Genomic DNA, 21,235 nt, shown 5'->3' with positions numbered 1-21,235 from the left:
GTGCGCCACTATACTTGCCCCTGTGCCGACTCTTTTAAATGGGCTGGTCCACTCTTCCTTCTCTGAGACATTCAGGAGGCTCAAGCCTTTCTTGAACCTTCACACATAAAATAGAGACTAGTATCTCTATCTGAAACTTCAGACAGAGCTTGGCTCTGATAAGGATTGTGTCACATCTCCTTGACCTTTGGAGAGGTGTTTAAGGAGAGAATCTTCTATAGTTTCTGTTACCATTAGTGAATTATCTTCATTTTGTGTACTCTTAAGTAGATGATAGTGTTATCTGTCCCTTCTTCTGAAGTTTGCTGGACAGTTATAGTGAGCCTTATTTGGTGAGCACCTGTTGGGCATGTTTCCAGAAGGAAGGAAGCAGGAATCTGGCTGCATGATCCATGGAGCTGGTGGTGAGAACCAGAGCATGTCCATCAGAGAAGCAGCCTCTGTACTCCACGTGGCAGAGACAAGGATATGTTACCATCATCCTTGTGGCAATTGGTTCAGTGGTATATACCTAAGAACATTTGTTCCTCAAAAAAAGGTGGGGAAGTTCCTCTGTGGTGATAAAAGTTAGAAAATGCAACAAATAGCATGCCTGTCTTAGAAGTTGCTACTGTGTCTTCACACACTAAAAGCTCTGATAAAGAACCTCTTTAATTCAATGTTAAATGGTTCTATTTAATTATAGAAATAAAAACACAAGTACTGCTAACATCATATGGAACAACATGGTTTTAGAAAACTGTCCTATAGGAAGCAGGAAAAGGCCTGAGTAATTGGGAAGCAGTTTAGGTTTCAGAGGTCCAATGTGAAAGGGGCATGCTTTTTTCTTGTTAGAGAATTGAAGCTTGGGTGATTGAGGACTCAGTCTGGCCTGCCAAAGTAATGGAAAAAGAACCCCAGTTGCACCTTCGTGTGTGCGTGATCTTGCCCAAGAGGCAGGGTCTGGCCTTTCTCCCATCAGGGCTGTTGTTTCCTTTGATGTCGTCCTCAGTGCAGATTCTGTTCCGATGAATTCTGCCATCGCCTCATGCCAGTCTCTCCTGCCTTAGGAGAATTGGTTTTCTAGTGGCACCACCATTCCACGGCGGTAGAGCACATGGAACAGAGAAACAGCCAGTTCATTTTCTCCAACTGCCCCAGGCCATCATTTCCTCACACTAAATTACTACTAATCTTGCAAGCCCACTTTGTATAATTAATCCCTCCTTAACTCTTCCTTTAACTCCACCCTGATGTCTGGAGTGTCTTGGCCTTTACATTTCCTTCCAGTCTTGAAGACTCTATTCAGGAACATATGCAGGTTTAGGGCCTTCTGATTCAACACCCTGTGTCTAGCTAAGAGCTAAAAATACCATTCTTTCCAGCTGATCTTCCCTAATCACAATAGCACCAACACTTAAAATAGCTTTTCTGTGCTAGCAAAGACATTTGACAGATGGAATGAGCACTCAGGGATACAGGAAGTCACAGCCTTAAAGGACTTGCTAACCTTGCTTTGAGCTTTTCCTTTTCCTCTTTCATCTCTTTCTAGAGAAGAAAGAAACCTTCCCACATCTTAATAATTAATCAGATCTACATTATAAAGATATATATGATAGGATTCAAACACCCAGATCCAAAAAGCCAAATTTATAAAAGGAAACAAATGACATAGAAGAAATTACATCTTGAAGCAGGTATAATCATATTTGACCATTTTCTTACTTTGGCACAGACCTCAATGTCTTATGCCTGATCTACCGTGGTTAGCACACACTGAAACAATTAAGGGTACTTGCTCATTCTCAAAATCTCATAGCTGCAAGACTCTGTTTCTCAAGGAGTTCAGGGATGTAAAACAAAAAACAAACAAACAAACAAAAAAAAAAACCCAGGATATTTTATCAAGAAGTCTATTCCAGTCTAACTGGGAAGCCTCCTATGTGCAGAGGTTGCAGGTATGTACCCTATTCACTACCATGCCACCCTGGATCCATATACTTAGCAAAATAATTATCCTTCAGTCCTCAAATCCTCAAGCTCAAACCTAAAATCTAAAATGTATAAGACTCGGATATAATTCAGCAGTAGAATGCTTGTCTAATACATGCAAGACACTGGGTTCAGTCATTCACACTGCAAAAATTAAAATAGGTCAGGTGTACATACCAGGTATATAGGTACATACCTATAATCCAGCATTCAGGAATCAAAGGCAAGAAGATGGCTAGAAGCCAGCCTGGCCTACACAACAAGGACTACATAATGAGGACCCCCCCCGCAAAAAAAAAAAAAAAAAATCACACCAATTTGTTTAAAATACAGCCTTCTGATAGAAATCACAATAAGCCATTCAGAACAAGCAGAGCTAGGTTCCTGGCCTATACAAATGCTGAAATTGTAAGAAGTCTGCAGGCATCTGGGGCATGATACTAGTATAAACATGTGTGTGCCTATGCAACAAAAAAACTCTTCAACAAAGGCTCCAGCTCTGCATGTTTTCTGTTCTGTAAAATAGGTAAAGGCTTTGAAAGTTAGAAGTACCTTTAACAACTTAAAGCAAGCCACCATGTGTTAAAGGCAATTCTGTCAAAAAGTATTAGCCAAATTCAGCTGGTAATGTTGCTTAGCAACCCATTAAGTTGCAAGTGCATTTCACGGTGGGAATGAAAGTAATAGCAGGAGCTGCCTGCCCCCTACATGGTGATTGCAAAGTGTATTGAGGCCTCTCCTCTGGCAATGTTGCATGGATCTACCCTGTGATAAACTCTCTCAGTCCTGGAATAAAGCCAATCTTAAGTTGTAACTACTTTTCTTTAATGTTAACGAAAATTTTAGAAATAAAAGACAAAAAGGTAAGTAATAACTATGATTTTTAAAAATATATTTAATGAATGAGACCTTAGTATCACCTCCCCCCAGAACTGACTTGAGTGTAGAAGGACATCAGAGTGAAAAATACCTCCAGAAGTAGCTCATATCTGAATAGATAAGGCAGTGGCTTTAGTGGCATCTCTGGCACCTAAGTCAATACCAAATGCAATAGCATATTTACAGATATTGATGACAGATACCTCTTGTCTGAGGTATTGAGGGAAGCCAGTAATAAATGCTTGAGGGTGCCTATACTGAGAACTTAACCATTTATTAGGATAGAAAGTCATTTATCATGCTTCCTTTTCCTAGAGAGCACACTAGAATATGACAGATTTTTTTTTTAATGTGGGAGAGTTTAGTTCCTGAAGTAGGCATGAGTAATTTGAGTTCTCATCAGAAGCTGACATAATAAAACAGTTAACAAAGAAGCTGTGTTTATTATGTCCGTTCTTAAAGTTTTTCTGTCTCTGATGCTATAGCGTCTCACAAAGAGAGAAATGATGACCTTTAATTCTTCTAGAACATCATTTTTTTTTTTTTATGTTGTAGTCATGAGAAAGCTTTAGACACCAACCCTGAGCTGGTGATTGCAGAGACTTCCAGCATGACCAGCATGGCTGCTGGTATTGAGGACCTAGCAGTAATCACCTGTGCACAGCTTCAGTATTATTTATTTATTTATTTATTTATTTATTTATTTATTTATTTATTATTGAGATAAGGTCTTGCTATCTAGCCTACACTGGTCTCAGTTCAGTGTCTTATTGGAAATACTCTGTTTCATTCTTTATTTGAAAACATGGTTTTCTCTAGGATCTTAAGAATTAGTGTCCCTGCTTTAGAAAAAATTCTTAAGCATTCAATTTAATAAGTTTGACTTGAAAAGACTTCTGCAACTCTTGCCCTATTCTAGAAACTTGAGACCCAAGTGACTCACAGTGAAGTGACAGTGACTTTGGATGTGTGCATTTAATCATCAGTCAATATATCCCCACTGATCCAGGACCAGGATTCCAGAAATGAATAGCAGCACTGCAGTCACAGTGGGATTCCCACACACCCATCTCTTTGTCCCCTTCAAAGCATTTTTGTCTGCTGTTGTGGTTAATATTGTCACCTGGGAGACAAGCCTTCAGACGTACCTGTGAGCACGGCAATGTGTCTAGATTAGGTTAGCCTCTGCATTTCTGTGAGGGATTGTCTAGAGGAGGTTAGTTGAAGTGGGAAGACCTACCTTAACTATGTTGTACCATTCCATGGAATGGAGTCCTAGACTTAATGAATAAAAAGGAAAAGGTAAGCTGAACACCAGCATTCACCTCCTTCTGCTGACTCTGGATGCAGTGTAATTAGCTGCCTATGGCTCTTGCTGCCATGACTTCCCCACCATGGTAGACTGTGAGCCAAAATAAACCTTTCCTTTCTAAAGTTTGGTCAGGGTGTTTTAGCATAGCAATGAGTAAAGTAATTAATACAAGTACTTTGATGATAGTAAATCCTTAGGCCTCTATCTACTGCATCTCTCTAGTGTTAGTACAGTCATTCCATTTTCTTCCTGGTAACTGGACAGGCAACCCTTCGTTTTTGCCTGTCAGTCTTAGAAGAACTTCCTGAATGTCCATGTACTGATACACATCAGGGATCTCATGCATCCATGGCTCATGAGGATATCAGAGAAAAGAATACATTTGTCTGATATTTAACTGAAAGTGTTGAGTTTGGAATCTGTCTTTCTAGACACTGTGTCCAGCAAGTTGCAAAACAACAATGTTTACACTATTGCCAAGAGGAATGTGGAAGGACAAGATATGCTGTACCAATCCCTGAAGCTCACTAATGGCATTTGGATTTTGGCTGAGCTACGGATCCAGCCAGGAAACCCCAATTATACGGTAAGGCCTTTCCCAGAATGGGTGAGATGGGTTAGAAGGCAGTAAGACTTAGGATACTACAAAGACCTGGAGGAGGTTAAAGACCTGAAATACTCAAAACAAGGTGTTAATGGAAGAAGACCTCCTCACTGTAGTATGTGCCCCACCCAAAAGGCCTGGTACTGTGGATATAGATCTATGGTAGTATATTACTACAAACACATATAGTGCCTCTGGCAGCAAGGAGTGCTGCAAATCCACTGCTGCCCCAGGCAAATGGAGTTGTTTCCCCTTCAGTCTTGGTTAATGCCTACCTCCTGTATCTGTGTGTGTTCTGTGCTATAATAAGCTGTTAAGAGGACAGGCATGGTGGTGGTGACTCACCCTTTAGTCCAAGCACTCAGGAGGTAGAGAAAGGAGGATTGCTGTGAGATAAAGGCCAGCCTGGGATGTTCTATATAGTGAGTTCTGGGCCAGCTGGGGTCACATAGTTAGACCCTGTCTAAAAAAACACACCTGTTAAAGAGTAGCATTTGTGGTGCTGAGAAGATGGTACAGTGGGTGAGCACACTTATTTCACAAGCATGAGGACCTGTGCTTGGATTCCCAACACCCACATAAAAGCTGGGCATGGCCACAGAGAAACTTCCTTTAGTACTACACTGAACTAAAGTAAAAATGCTGGTCTTTATACAGTAGAAACAGTTGCTTTGTTAAACAACAAAGATTGATACCTAAGCCCTGGTCCTTTTTGATAGATAAAGCCTGTGGATGAATCTAGCTGATCAGGAGAAAGCACCAGGACACAGATAAAACTCCATCAGAATAGAGTATATTAGCAAAGGAACACATGGGACAGATTCCCTTCCAGGCAGGGAAAATGTCTGCCCGAGTCCTGACCTGGGGACTTTTTAAAGGGGGAGGTTTCTGCTTCCTGTAGATGTTGGTGAAGGGGCAGGGCTATCTGAACCTTAACACTTTGGCTGATACAAAATGTGATCTCCCAATAGGGGCTGCTTGTGATATGCATTCTGAAAAGGACAAACCTTGCTTGGGGGTGGGAAATGTCTTGTTCTTGTGTCATGTTTGAGGTTTTTATAGACTGTTTTGAAGGATATGATAGAGTTAAAAAGATTCACTGTTGATTAATTCTGAGGATGGTGAAGTCAGATTAAGGGAACTCTTTAGCCATTTAACTGAGGAAAAGTCTGTGACCTTTTTCCTTAATTTTGACAGCTGTCTGTTTTCACTAGCATACATCAAGGGAATAGTACCACCCAAAATGGAAATTCTTAGTGTTTTCCCTTGAAGTAAGCTGGAACAACATGTGTGGTTGCCTGCTCCTGAGTCCCATCAACTTGGATTTTTGCATAAGCATCTGTGATCTGGGAAACTTTCCCTACGAAGGCTTTCCCTACAAAGTGTATACTCCTCCAAGTAATCTTCTTTGTCATTTACCTTATGTTCCCCAGGACAGGAAAACCCTCTGTACTCTCCTAGAGGGACAGATCCTCACTATAAAATCAAGATCTTGTAAAATAACCCCGTTTATTTACTTCCCTCTAAATTTTCTTTAAGTGTATGTACATGTTTCTTTTTATTCACCATTAATTAATGTATGTGTTCCAGTTTGACCAAGTTAAAGAAGCTTATTACTCGCAGGTTGCAGATCAGAAAACCATAGTAAGAATGATTCGTGAATGCCAGGTATGGTGGCACACGCACACGCCTTTAGTCCCAGCACTCAAGAGGCAGAGGCAGGTGGATTTCTGTGAGTTCAAGGCCAGCCTGGTCTACATAGTGAGTTCTAGGCTAGCTGGGGCTACAGGGAGACCCTGTCTCAAAAAGACCAAAAAAAAAAGTGAAATAAATAAATTTGAAAAAAAAAAAACAGTTTAGTGAGGGACCCAGCAAGATGGCTCAGCAAGTAAAGGTACCAACTGCCAAGTCTAACAACCTGAATTCAATCTCCAGAACCCACATAGTAGAAGGAAAGCACCAGTTCCTACAATTGTCCTCTGATCTCCATATTTGCAATGGCACACATGCATGCACGCAATAAGTGTAATTTTTTTTTTAAGTTTCATATGAGAATTAGTGAGGCTGTACCCTCTTGGCACAGGCCTGAAATTCCAGCTATTTAGGAGACTCAGCAGGAAGATCACAAGTTCCAAGGCCAGCCTCAGCAACTCAGAGACCCTATCTCTAAAGAAAGAGTAAAACTAGGGCTGGAGGTATAACTCAGTAGTAGAGCACTTGCTCTACTAAAGTAGACTTGGCCCTAGAGTCAACCCCTAGTACAAGGAGAAAAAATTGACATGTTCAAAATCATGTACTTGTGTGGTAGATGAGTCATGTTTAAGATTTAGGTATCTCTTGGTGCTTCCTAAAGCACATTCATTTTGAGAAGAGCCTCTTAGCACTCTAAGACATAGTTAATATTCTTTAAAACCCTTTATTTTTAAATAATTGAGGACTCATGAGTTTTTTAATGGAATGTAACTTTTAATCCAGTTTTTATATTACATATTGCTTTGTGGTGGGAGGAGGAACAGTATATAGTACTATGCAGGGTCTTTTTAGGGGGAGATATATTTTTTACTTTATGTGTCTGAGTGTTTTGCCTGCATGTATGTAAGTGCACCACATGTATGTAATGCTCATTGAGGCCAGAAAGAGGCCAGATCCCTTAGAACTGGAGTTATGGATGGTCGTTAGCCACCGTGTGAGAACTGGGAACTGAACCTGGGTCTTCTGCTAGAGCAGCCAGTGCTCTTAACCCTGAGCCATCTCTCCAGCTCCTGAAGTTTGTTTATGCATAGATTTTTATAAACCCCATTAAAAAAAAAAAAAACACACCCACAAAACAATGTTTCCCCTTGCTGTCCTTGTATAGTTACACCCTCTCCTCAGCCCTGGCAAGCTGTGATTATGTCATTTTGAGAATGTTATAGGAAACAAATCATATGCCACATAACTTTTTGCACGTGTGGTATGCATATATGTGAATGCACGTGTGCACACCTGTGTTTTTATAACAACATTCATGTGGAAGCCTGAGGCTGACTTCGTGATAACTCTCCACCTATTCGTTGAGGCAGGGTCTCTCAGGTGAACCCAGAGCTCATCAGTGCAACTAATCTGGCTAGCCACCTTACTCTGGGGACCCCCCTTCCAAGCACTGGAATTATAAGCAGCCAACCATGCCCACCTACCCTTTATGAAGGTGATGGAGATTCAAACTCTGGTCCTCCTGCTTGCACAGCAGGTGCTTCCACTTAGCCATCTCCCAGCCTCCCATATAACTTTTTGAGATTAGTTTTTGCACTCTCCTTAATACCCTTGCCCTCTATCAGGCTACTAACATGTACCTATTGTTTGCCTTTTTTATACTCACATACTAATCAACTGTATCCATCAAGTGTGGGTTCTTTATTCACTCAGTGAAAGACATTGTCTCCTATATTCTTTAAATTTATTTTGATGTTTGTAGATTCACAAGCAGCTATAAGAAATAATAGAGCCAGGCATGGTAGCTCATGCCTTTAATCCCAGCTCTCGGGAGGCAGAGGCAGGCAGATCTCTGTGAGTTCGAGGCTAGCCTGGTCTACATAGTGAGTTAAAAGGCCAACTGGGGCTACAGGGAGACCCTGTCTCAAAAAAAAAAAAAAAAAAAAAAAAAAAAAAAGAGTGAGCTCTTCCCATAAGCAACCTGAGGAGATCTACAAAAATGATCTCTATTCACTTGATCCAGAAAACAAGCATGGGAAGCAAGAGATTCAGGTCTTCACATGCACTTTAAGAACACTTAGAAGTACTCAGACCATCAAAGGTGTACAGAGCAGAAAAGCCACCAAATATCTAAAATTGACACTTTACAAAAACAATGTGTCATTCTGTATTGCAGTGGTAGAGTTGGTAGATGTGCCTAAGCCACACAGTGGGCCTGAACACAGGATTGGTGACCTAAAAAGAATTGCTGAATTTTTGCTGCACAGGCTTAGAAGTGGAGAGGGTGATGCTGAAGCTAAGGCTATAGATGTGGATTCTGTGATCATTAGGTCTTCACTTCCAGGTGAACAAAGCCCCAGGATATGTTACCCTACAGCAGAGTCCACAGTCAGATTAACCCATATATGAACACCCATGGCACACTGAGATAACCCTTAGGGACAGGGAACAAATTATCCCTAAACTAGAAGAGTATACAGGAGAAAAAGATATCCCTGAAATAATATAAACTTATTATTTAGTCTTTTCCTCTAGTATGCCACAAAGATCTTAATGTTATCATGGACTGCCACCCTGCCCAGTGTTATTGGTATTATAAGAACAAGTCTTACCTAAGTCTTGCTTCTGCCAAGAAGCCTAATGCCAAGATCTGCCTCTTTGATCTGTGATAGAAGAAGGCAAAAGGGGAGAAACACAGTTTGTAGCCACCTGGTATGAGATAAGTATGAGTAACTGCCCCCTGAAGCCCTAGAGGCTGCCTGTATTTGTGCCAATGAGTACATGGGCAAAGGAGGCTGAAGAGATGGCTCAGCAGCTAAAAGCACTGGCTTCTCTTGCAGGGGACCTGGGTTTGGTTCCCAGTACTCACAAGGCAGCTAACAATCATCCATAACTTCAGTTCCAAGGGATCCAACCCCCCCTTCTACGCTCTGTGGGCATTACATGACACAGGTGCACTTACATCCAGGCAGAAAATTCATACACATAAATTAAAAAAGAAAAAAAAAATTAAAAGCATTTTGGCAAAAATAGCTTTCATATTCAAGTAAAGCTCTGTGTTATAGGATGAAGTTCGCAAAATATCACCAACACCACTTTAAGAAAAGTAGCAAGGTAAACTTTAATTTTCAACCGGCCGGGCTGTCTATCTTGGGAGTAGAAGCAGCCCTTATGATTGTTGGGTCAGAGTTTTTATAGGATTACAGAAATATTATTCAAACAAGATGTTTGTGAACCAATCAGGTTTGTACAACATAGCAGAACTTTGAATCTATTAATCAACAACCAACATTATACAGACAAGTGATACAGTCATATAACTTGGCAGTCAACTTCGTAATTTTAAAATTAGTCAACTCCCTAGCCATAACAAGTATAGTAAGAAAGCTGGAATCAGCAGTTACTGGGTGGTCACACAGTAACATGACAACAAGGGTGGTCTTATGCTCTGTGTCAAGGTGACCCAAAATAGCGAGTAGATTACAGAAGTGAAAACAAGCTGGTTAGCCAGATGAAAAATGTCTGGAATTAGCACATTCCATGGTTCATGGCTAGGACAATTTCCCCAGACCCAAGGTTGCCCCCCTTTTCCTTTTGGTGTGGAGCAAAGTTGCTGCTAAAATGGCTCTGAACAAAATGGAGTAACTTAGGTAAGTTTGCTGAGCCAGTTCACTCTACCCTTTTCACATCATCTGCATAATATTATCCTGTGCTGGGGCTAACAGTCTCCAGACAGTTCTATGAGGGAGTCTTTGAGAAACCCCAGGGTACAGTGGTCCAGGTTCACACTGACCAGGTCAACGATGTCCATACCCACCAAGCTGCAGAAGAAGACACATGGTTGAGACCCTGTGCAGGGCTAAGTTGACATTCCCTGGCTACAGAAGATCCATATTTTGAAGAACTAAAACTTCACTAAGATTAATGCAGGTGAATTTGAAGACATGGTAGCTGAAAAATGGCTCATTCCTGATAGCTGTGGGGTCAGATAGCCAGATGTGGTCTCCTAAATAAATGGCAAGCCCTGCACTCCTGAAGACTCACCCAGTGCTGAACCTACCCTAACCCCACCAGTCATGTTCACTAGCTACAAAAAACTTCTGGCCTAGGAATAAATTCAGCATAAATAAGTACAGTTGAAGAAGGCCTCCAGTTCAGCCTCACACCTGCATACATACATGTACACACACCAAAAACAAAAAAATGCAGTAATGGTTGCAGGCAAGATCCTCAAGTAAAGGTCAGGGAAATAACTAAAGCTGAAACTTGAACCATGGAAGGGAACTCTTAGCTCTTTTCTACACATATCTGTGATTTTACTTGTTTTTTACATATATCAGTACTATCTACATAACTGATACTAAAACAGTAGTTTTGTGAATAGCTTAGAGACCTGTTCTAGTTTGTCTCTTCATAGCTGTGACAAAATACTCTGACCACTACCAACTTGGGGCGGAAAGGGTTTATTCAGCTTACATCTTCTGAGTCACAGTTCATCAGGGAGCCCAAGGTAGGAACTCGGGGCAAGAACCTGGAGGCAGGAGCTGGAGCACAGGCCATGGAGGAACACTGCTTACTGACTTGCTCCCCTGGCCCCTGCTCAGCCTGCTTTCTTAGGCAACACAGGCCCACCTGCCCAGAGGTGGCACCACCTACAGTGGGCTGGGCTCTCCCACATCACACAACAATCAAGAAGATGCCCCACAGACATGGCCACAGGCCAGTCCAATGGAGGCAATTCCCCAATTGAGGTTCCCTCAACCCAGGTGTGTCAAGTTGACACTAAAGGTATCCAGCAGAAGACTGACTATTAAAACTTTAAATGATGGGCAGGTATGGTGGTTTGAATGAGAATGTCTCCCATAGGCTCCAAGTATTTGGACATTTTTGTCCCCAGTTGGTGGTGCTGTTTCGGGAGGTCTTAAAGCTGTGGCTATGCTGGAGGAAGCACATCACTGGGGACGGGCTTAGAGAGTTTTTAAGCCTTGCCAGATCTCCAGTTGCTCTCTTGCTTCCTGTGCCTGCTTGAAGATGTAGAGCTTAGCTTCTGCTCCTCCTCCAGCCACCTCTGCCACCATGCTTCCCTGCCATGCTGGACTCACCCCTTTGAAACTGTAAGCTCAAACTTTTCCTTCTGTAAATTGCTTTGGTCAGTGTTTCTATCACGGCAACAGAAGAGTAACTAATAATCTGGTGAGATAGCGCAGCTGGTAAAGGCACCTGACAACCTGAGTTCAATCCCCGGGACCTATTCTGACCTTCATACATGTACCGTGGTACACATGTGTGCACAAACACAAATTCTTTTTTAAAACCTTTGAATAGAGTATCTTGTACTGTTCTTTGGATTTGTTTTATTTTATATGTGTGTATACCTGTTTGAATGTATGTGTGTGTGTGTGTGTGTGTCTGCACGCATGTGAGTGCTCCCAATTTAGCTAGACTAAGCTCCAGGGATCTTCCTGTTTCTACTTCCCCCATGCTGTGCTGCTGCACCTAGTTTTTTTGTGAGTGATCAGAATCAGGTTCTCATGCTTGTGCAGCAACCACTTTACCTACTGAGCCATCTCCCCAGCCCTGTGTGTGTTTTCTATTTTTAGGAGAATCAGGGTTGACCAATGCCTCCTTTTTCATTGTTTTTTTTAAAGGCGGCAGTGTTTGATTTTATTTTCCTTGAGACAGGGTCTCCCTGTAGCCCCTGATCACCTGAAATGCTCTGCTTGCCTTGATCTCACAGAGATCTGCCTGCTTCTGCCTTGCAAATAAGTGCTGAGATTAGAGGTGTGCACCACCACACCCAGCGAGCAATGCCTTTTTTGCCTTTCTTCAAAAATATTTTCACCTTGGGTACTGATAAATCATCCAATCTTTGTGGGAGAATAAAAGGTAAAATTGCCGGGTGTTGCGGTGCACGCCTTTAATCCCAGCACTTGGGAGGCAGAGGCAGGTGGATCTCTGTGAAATCAAGGCCAGCCTGGTCTACATAGTGAGTTCCAGGACAGCTGGGGCTGCAGAGAGACCCTGTCTCAAAAAAGACCCCCAAAATAAAAAAAAAGGAAAATTACAGCAAAATACTGTTAATGATAACTTTCTTAATCTCCCATAATGTCAGTCATACAAAATATATCTACATTAAATTTTCTAGTTGCTGAATGTATTTTGTATATTGACATTTAATTTGGTACTTGTTGGACTAGAAAAAGAAATGATGGTAGAGGAATAGAGTGTTATCAGAAATATCTGATTTTTGCTGGACGTGGTAGTGCACACCTTTAATCCCAGCACTCAGGAGGCAGAGGCAGGTGGATCTCTGTGAGTTCAAGGCCAGCCTGATCTTCATAGCAAATCCAGGCCAGCTGTGGCTACAGGGAGACCATCTCAAAAAGACCAAAAGAGAAATACCTGATTTTCCTGTGTAAAGAGGGAAAAAATGCCTCTAAGTGACTGGCATGAACTGCTGTCCAGTTTTGCTGTGTCTTTGTGCCCTCACCTTCCTCCCATGTCTGTGTACTCCTCAGTAATCCTGAAAGGACCAATCTTACATCTCTACTTAACTAGATTCTTTGTCCTCCTGAAAGATCCATCCTCATCAGACCTAGGAACTGAGGTCAGCAGCTGAAATGCCGGAAGAGACCCCTTACTTGGGTTTCACCAGATGGCCATTAATCCCATGGTTCCTGGCAAAACCTCAGAACAGTGACTCACCTGCAGTCAGAGGCTTTGATATCTGTAGTGTAGATACTCCTTTACCTTGTAGGAGCCACACAGGATGTTGTAGAAGCACAGCACACAGCTTGGCATTGACAAAATTAAAATTCTGAAATCCGTGGTACTTAGTAACATGAACTCTTCGTTTGACTGCTGCAGTCATAGAAGGTCTCTCCCAGTATGTCAGAAGTTATCTTGACCCCAGCATGCTTGGGTACCTCTAGAGCTATTGCCGTCTTCCATGCTAATTTCCCTTCTCCTTTTCCTCTTCACAGCTGTCACTGAAGTGTAGAGCTCCTGAAGTCTCTCAATACATCTACCAGGTCTACGACAGCATTTTGAAAAACTAATAAACTGGTCCAGTATCGTCCAGCCACCCTGTAATCGGTGCAAACCAAGAACTCTTTAACTGGAAGAAATTGTACTGCTGTGTAGAACCTGAGCCCAAACAATACGACACCCACCCAGGTAGTGACCAGTCTGCCCTGTACTGATATTAGAGTTCACCCCGTTGTATAGTTTTAGCTTCCTGTGAACATTTGTAACCACTGCTTCAGTCACTTCCCGCCTCTTGCCACCTACTGCTGCTCTCTGTTCTTACTTGTGGGCGTCTCCATGCTGTGCAATGGCTAGCTTTTTCTACACTCTCTTTTGAGTGTAGCTTGATATTTTGTCATCGAAAGCTCATTTCAAAAGCAGAAAAAGGCAACAAATATTAAAGCAAGGAAAAGTGTCACTGAAACATAAACTGCACTTTATTGTTTTATATTTTTGTACATATAAGAAATTGAGGTAGTATACCAAGTAGAAAGTGTTAAACAACTGATGATCATCAACCAGTCTTAGAGCGGGAGTTGCAGGGAGCACCTGCTCTCAGGGGTTCTCCTGTCTGTGGCAACCCCGTCCCTGGTCATTTGGATTTTCCCTTTTTCCTCCCCGTCCAAATTCCTTTCTTGGCCAAGCCTTTGAATTCCCTTCAGCCCCATGCTGTCATCTCATTTGATGACTCTGTGCTTGGCAATGGTGGTGTTCATTGAATGATGTAGAGTGCTGGGACCCATGTCAGCACCAAAGCTGAGAGAAGTGAGGACTGTCTACATTCCCTTCCGCCGAGCTGATAGTAATTACATTGATAATGAAGTTGAGTAGAGATGAACAGGAACCAAAGTGCCCTAAGACCATTTTCCCTGTTTCTCAGGGCCAGTTCAGATCTAAAATCAGACTTTTAGGGTTGAAGCAGACTTTACTGACTTATCCAACCCTGTTTTTTACAAAGGAGAAAGATTAAAGGGGAAAAGTTCATTATTGCCAAGGCCTCTCAGCTGTTGACTAGCAGAGCTGAGGCTGGCTCCTGAAGCTCCATCAGCTGCTCCCCTGTGGGACTGTCTCATTGCTGTTCTTTTCCTCAAAGCCTTTGCTTTTCCTCCGCCTGCTTTGTGGCTCTTCACATACTCCGTACAAAAGTTTGGTGCCCCATCCATTCATTGGTATCGGGTGGCAGCAGACATCTTTTCAGTTTCCTGACAGTGCATCCAGGTGACAGAGTGAAAGTGGAGCTGACATTTTCCATGTGCTCCTGGAGCCACAGTTCTTGAGACCAACAGGTGGGTGTAGAGAGGACGTGAGCTTAGAGATACTGCAAATTCTCATTATCCCTTCAGCTCTCTGACCTATTCTTCACCCATGTTACTCAAGTTCCAAAGCAAATTATGGTCAACCCATTATATCAAGTAAACCTTGTCATCTTCAAAAGACTGGGGCATGTGAAGTCCCCTCCTTTAATATACCGGGTCTGATTCGTCAAAGAATGCCTCATGCCCAAGACATTATCCTGCTCAGCATTGTTCACACTGTTTGATGTGTGGGTACTTGTTGCAGAACCTGGCACCTGGTATTCAAGGTTCATGACCCAGACAACTCTTCTCAGAATTCACTGCTCAAGTCAAAGGCATGCCAGGGTCCAGAGACCTCATGTTGAACTGAGACCTAGTGCACTGGACTCAGAGGAAGGAATTATAGAAAATTAGAGCAGAAACCAGGGCTTCCCCCTACCCCCCATGATGTGTCTGGAATGACCATTTCCTTCCAGTTGCAAAGTTTGTGGGGCATTGGGCAGTTTCTTAAACCTTAACCTTTAAGAAAATTGCTGGGTGATGGAAAGGAAATATATCTCTCACCACCCCTCAAGCATGCTGGGAATAGGAAACAGAACAGGGTTGTATGTGGGAAGCGGTAGGTTAGTGATAGGTGTGGTGGAAAAGCAAGTTGATAAAGTTCCCTTCTTGGTACTCATTCATGGAGTCAGTTGGATACAAGTAGTGTAAGGGGTTCACACTACAAACACAATGTTCTCATTTCAAAGCAAACTGTAGTTCCAGAAGGAAACGTGTGTCAGGGCAAGCAGAGAGAACACAATTTTATGCCAGGATATGTCCTGCGACCCCTGAAACTGAGGCTTCTCTCCCCCTCTCCACCAGTGATAGATAACAGCTGCTGTTCTCTGCTGGCCTAACTGAGCCAATCTGTGATGGATCCCCACCCTACCCTTCCTTGGGGAGACCACCTCCCATTTCACATCCCAGCCAGAGTTAGGGAGGGACTCTGGGTCATATGAAAGGACCTCTCCTAAAGAGACAGCCTGTTGCCTCTGCCACAGCTTCCCTGTGGGCCCCTTTCAAACTTGACCAGATTGGGGGAGTTTGCCCTGTATCCCCTCTCCTCAGCCTAAGTATGTCTGTGATGCCAAGGGGCATACAGAGGGCAAGGAAAGCAAGCATACCCAGAGCTGAGTGTCTGCCCTCACCCAAGCCTGGTCTGTGTGTCTGTGTTGTGACACTTGCAACACGAGCCAGATATGGAGAGGGTAAAGGTTGCCCTAAGAATTGCTCTTCTGTTCTTACTGGGATCTGTTCTTGGGAAGAGGGCGGTTTGGGGGGGGCGAGGCTTGACCTTGTGTATTCGTCAATAAACTCATTTACACAAAACAAAGTTTGTGGTATGTACTTTGTTCCCAGAACTCTGACACTCCAAACAAAACATGACTGGCCTGGGGAGGAACAGAGCATTTGTAGCCATTCCCTTAAAACATCTTTTAAAAAAATGGCCCTAGCCCTCCCAGGGTTCAGCCAAATGAAATCACAGTTGACTTGGAAAAATTATATATATACACCTCAGGGAGGCTCCTGTTGGCCAAGTCTCAAACCACCACCACTATAGGTGTGAGAGAAACCCATCTGCCCTAACAGGTGTCCTGGAGCACCAGGTAGACTGGCAGTGGCTTTTTCAGATTTGTCCATGCCTGCCAGCACACCCAGTAGCTGAGCTGCTCCACAGTTTCTGATAACCCAGGATGTATCATTTTACACTCAGGTGCAAAAGTTTCTTGGACCTAAGGGCCTGTATGTTTCCCATTGAGTAGGATTGCCACTGCTTAAAGCAAGCTTCCCAAGCAGTAAGACTAATGAATTGCATTTGTCTTGCTGGGGGCACGTGTGTTTTGATGAGCTGACAGCCACTGAAGTCTCCCACAACCTGCAGGTAGGGTAAGAACCTAGAGAGGGACCCCATTGGACAAGTGTTTGCAATTCTTTCACCAGCACAGCACAAAAATGTATAGATAGCAGCACTTAGTAGGTGCTCCAAGTAGTACCTTGTAGTATGTAGACACTGAATGAACTGCCTCTGGCAACTAGGAACCTTTGCTGGGCTGCCAGGAAGTATAGGAGTAACACCTGGAAAGGAAAAAGATCAGGTATCATAGTTGAAGTTGAGGGTCAGAGATCTAAATAGCAGTAGAGCTCTAGCGGGATAAGCTCAAGGGAAGCCCCCAGAGAGACTCAGCTCAGGAGCATGTCACCTGGAGAGCTTGCAGAAATGACAAATGGGGACTAGAAAAATCTACATTAAAAAAAAAAATCCCTAGCAGGCAAGATGGCTCTGTTGGTAAAGGCATCTGTCTGCCAAGCCTGACTACCTGAGTTAGATCCCCAGGACTTACATGGTAGGAGAGAACCAACTCCCAAAAGTTGTCCTCTGACTTATTCATACACTAAATGAATAAAAGCTAATTTTTAAAAAAGTTGAATCCCCGAGGTTAATAATGTTCAGCCAGTTAAGAATCACTGGTTAAGAATTACTTGTGCTTGTTCACCCACACTTGTGTACAGTATTACGTGTGTTCTTGTGGCAGGGGAAAAATGGCAAAACAGTCCGTATCCATGATACCTGCCTTTCCTGTTCCCTTGCCCATCTCATGAATTCATCATGGCCTCCATCCCCTGCTTTGTGTGTGTGTGTGGTCTTTTTGAGACAGGGTCTCCCTGTAGCCCCATCTGACCTGGGATTAAAGGCGTGTGCCACCGTGCCCGGCCCATCCCCTCTTTTTTTAGGGGAGGTGTGGCACCAGTCTGGCTATACTACAGTGGCCTTCACTCCATAGAAGATTCTCTCCTCCCTCGGCTCTCACCACATCCAGCTTTGCTAAGCCACCCCAGACTTAGACCTGACATTGCACTGTTCTCTGCCCTAGGATGGGAACTAAGGAACACTGAGACCTAAGGAATACTGAGACCTCAGGTACATTGTTTCTGTGGACTCCCAGGTCTAGGCCTTCCGCCCTCCTGCCTCATGCATTAATGCTTTTCTTTATTTTGCTTGGACCCAGATTTGTCCCTGCCACCCTCGGCTCTGCAAGAGGCAAGAGAGCCTGTTTATTTTAATACCTGGTATGGCACTGGGAAGATCACACCTCCCCCGTTGTTACCCATTTCTGTCTCCTGAACACTAATCCTAGAATCCCAGCCAGCCCCCAGGCATGGTATTAGCAACAAGGATGTTTCTTGAAAAGTTTCCGAGTTGGCTCCAAACTTGCCTCTCGGTTTCTCGTTTAGCTTTTGCCCTGCCAGTCTTGATGCTGCCAACAAGGGAAAAGGTTCATTTGGGGATTGGTCAGACAGACCTAGATTCTTAGAGAAGTGGCTTTCAAGCACTGTTTTTAGGAACATTGTTTTGGGACAAGACAGCCAACTCTTACGATCCACCCTCCTTTGGGCAGAACCTCAGCACAAGCTAAGAAAGTGTACTGCTCCCTTCCCTGCTGTGTTGGTATTGAAGGGTGAGGTTCAAGATGAGCCTCTGGCTTTCCTTATTGCATTCATGCTCTGTTCACAGCCAGCCTCGGAAATCTCAGTGGGGTTCCTCAGCTCAGATAAAGCAGGGGTGGGCCGAGATGAGCAGGTTCCATCCGGTCTTTGTCTTCTGTCTAGTTCCTTGCCTGGGACTCAGGTGCTGCAGAAGGACAGGGCCCCTTGAACTTTCCCGGCAAAGTATTACTAATGACAGAAGAGAGTAACAGGCCTTTAGGAGTCAATGTTCTTGGCCTAAATTGGCTCCCAGCAAGCCAAAATGAATTAGCTTAAATTCAGGCAAATTTGGCACTTTATGAAGACACTACTAATGTTTGGTTTTAAATAAAAACTGCTTTAAATGACATACACTGAAGGCTAGTATGAGACCCCATAAACTGTAGGGCTTGATTCCCCTCATAAACTACACTAAGGATCTCAGCGCCAAGTAAGAGTGTGAGCCTTACTGGATTTCTTATTTCTAGTTCCCCTCTGACTGAAATGGAACCGTCTCCTGGAGGAATAACAAAGCCTGGGATCCTCAGGCAAGGTAAGAATGATTTTCAGATTCAGTGGAAAGGAGTGTGTCCTGGATGGTTTAATCAAGCTAAGAGGCTGCCAGTGACCCACCCTGAGCCTTGGAGCCAGTAACATCTGATTCCCACCCATCCCCAAAGTGGCGCTCTGAGGGGCCCTGCCCTCCCAAGTGCTGTTCCTGTTTCAGCTAGGACACCAGTCCATCTCAAACCCAAATCCCAGCTCTCTGGGAGCCCACCTAGAATAAATGGAAGTTCTTTGCTGTGGTGCAGTTCAACCTCCCAAGAATAATGTCATGCATCTAAAAAGATGAAAGACCACACACATAGACTCATGCTAGGCATTGTGTAAGGACTTTACACCCCTTGGATCATTCATGTATGCTCTTGTCAGCAACTGTAGGGACAAGAACTCAAATCTGCATTTCAGAGGAAAACAATACAATCTAGAAAGTTCACATTTTCTTGCCTCAGTTACACAGTAAGAGCCAGGGCTGGAGTCAAATACCAGTTTGTCTGAAGGCAGAAACCCAGGCTCTAAACCACCAAGCTTTCTGGACAACAGAGCTAGGAACAGCAACTGGGAAAATGCCCAACAACAACACAGATCTCAGGGAAGGGAAAGTGGGTTCTTCCATAGAGCTGGAGGGCCCCAGTAAAAGTTTTAGAGGATGCTGGTCCCAGCCCCAGTGGGGAAGACTCTTGGGAGATGGCTAAGAGACTCTTCTCCCTAACCTGAGGCATTTAATGCAGTCTGACTGCTGCCCTGCTTCAAAGCCCTTCATTGTTGCTCATCCATCTGGCACAGTACTGAGTCCAAACTCCTAGGAATTTGATCCTGTGATGGTTAATCTTCATTGTCTATTTGACTGGATTTGGAATCACCTAAGAAAAACACACTTCTAGGATAGTCTATGAGGGTGTTTCCAGAGAGGCTTCACTGAGGAGGGAAGACCCACCCTGAATGTGGGTGGCACCATCGCATGGGCTGAATAAAAGGGAAAATGGAAAAAGTAAGCCACCAGCATTTCTCTCTCTACTTCCTGACTGCCCACACGTACCAATCACCTTGCATTCCCACTGCCATGCCTTCCAGCCACAATAAACTATACCCTTAAACCAGCCAGATCTCTGTCACAGCAATAAGGAAAGTAACTACTAATACGGAGCCTTTGAGACCTCATCTTTTTAACAAACGTTTGTGTGTGGGCACGGGCAAGCCATGGCATGGGTGGAGGTCAGAGAACAACTTGCTGGAATCAGTTCTATCCTCCCACCTTATAGGTCCTGGGGATTGAACTCAGGTCTGCAGATTTGGCCACAGGTGCCTTTACCTACTGAGCCATCTTGCAGGCCTTGAGACTTCATTTTAACTCCCTTGAGGGCCTATTCTGAACCCATTTTTCCAGTCTGGTTTTGGTCAGGTCCTGGACTCTGGCTCCTCAAGCCCCTACAATACTAGTTCCAAGCCTGTCACTGACTCCACTAAAGAGTTGCTCCGTTTGCTCTACCACCCCCCCAAACCCCTCAACTTTGTACACAGTACATATAGGGTGTTTCTCCACTTTGGGCCTCCCAGCTGGACTGTGAGCTCCAGGCAGAGCTTTTCAGCAGCTGCCCAGCTAGTGACTCAGCCTTTTGTATGCCACATTTTGCATTTAAGTAAGCGAAGTTACTCAGTCTCCCTCAACCTTAGTGAGCTCATCTGTAAAATGGGAGAAGCAGAATCTACTTCCCAGAATGTTGTGGGATTTAACTTGAGGATTTAGGCAAAGCTCTTACCACACTGGGATGTTAGCTATTGATAAAATGTTGGCGGCAACTGCTTTAGAATAATACTCGAGGGATTGCACCCTCATGCCAGGTAAATGCTAGTGTCTGTCTGAGGGGAGAGGGATCCGCAGCTTTAGAGGAGTGGAGGTCATGCTTTGGCGTGGGATCAGCTTCGCTTGGCGCTAGCCTGGTCTGCCTTTCACTGCGGCAGTGAACTGAGAGTGACCACCCTTTACTCCGTCCTCCAGGGGTGGAAGAAGAACCTGCATGTACAGCACCCAGGGCAGGGCACGCACTGACTGGGCTAGTAAGGGTCAGAAGGACAGAACGTGGGGAGGAGGGGACTAGGAACTGGGGCCCGGGGCGGGGGTTGCGAGGACCTGAGGCCAGCAGTTGGAAATGAAGTCAGAGTCTTGAGGGCCTTTTGCGTCCTGTCTCCCACTCCTCCAGGTTCGAGCTACATTCTCACAGGGACACTGTGGAGGGAGGTGAAGGTAGAGGTTAGGGATTGAGGAACTGGTCCAGCGATGCCCCAGTGAATCCGTCGGGCTCGGGGACCCAGCGGAACCCCCCACCGCGCCCGCCTCCCCCTCCACCGGCGCGAGCGGGCTGCGCGCTCCGCAGGGAGAGCAGCTGA

At 44.1% G+C, this 21,235-nt stretch overlaps 2 protein-coding genes across 9 annotated transcripts in view; both read left to right on the top strand.

The window, feature by feature from the left end:
- The window catches only part of Ap2b1 (adaptor related protein complex 2 subunit beta 1), a 126,331-nt gene extending 112,412 nt beyond the window's left edge, over window positions 1-13,919 (top strand). For 7 of the 8 annotated variants that reach the window (XM_029553583.1, XM_008848130.3, XM_008848134.3 and 4 more), the window contains exons 21-22: window positions 4,594-4,748; window positions 13,442-13,919. In XM_029553583.1, the coding sequence (XP_029409443.1) occupies window positions 4,594-4,748; window positions 13,442-13,516 (230 nt within the window). In that variant the 3' untranslated portion in view covers window positions 13,517-13,919. The remainder of the gene's footprint in view (window positions 1-4,593; window positions 4,749-13,441) is intronic. The other variant, XM_008848136.2, reaches the window with a different exon arrangement.
- A 7,052-nt stretch (window positions 13,920-20,971) lies between these two features.
- Rasl10b (RAS like family 10 member B) overlaps window positions 20,972-21,235 on the top strand; it is a 12,708-nt gene continuing 12,444 nt past the window's right edge. The window contains exon 1 of the mRNA XM_029553573.1: window positions 20,972-21,048. The gene's annotated coding sequence lies outside the window, so the exon portion shown is untranslated. The remainder of the gene's footprint in view (window positions 21,049-21,235) is intronic.

This window comes from Nannospalax galili, unplaced genomic scaffold (assembly GCF_000622305.1).
Source record: "Nannospalax galili isolate Female #2095 unplaced genomic scaffold, S.galili_v1.0 scaffold363, whole genome shotgun sequence".
Taxonomy (NCBI): domain Eukaryota; kingdom Metazoa; phylum Chordata; class Mammalia; order Rodentia; family Spalacidae; genus Nannospalax; species Nannospalax galili.
This window is presented reverse-complemented; position numbering and strand designations above follow the sequence as displayed.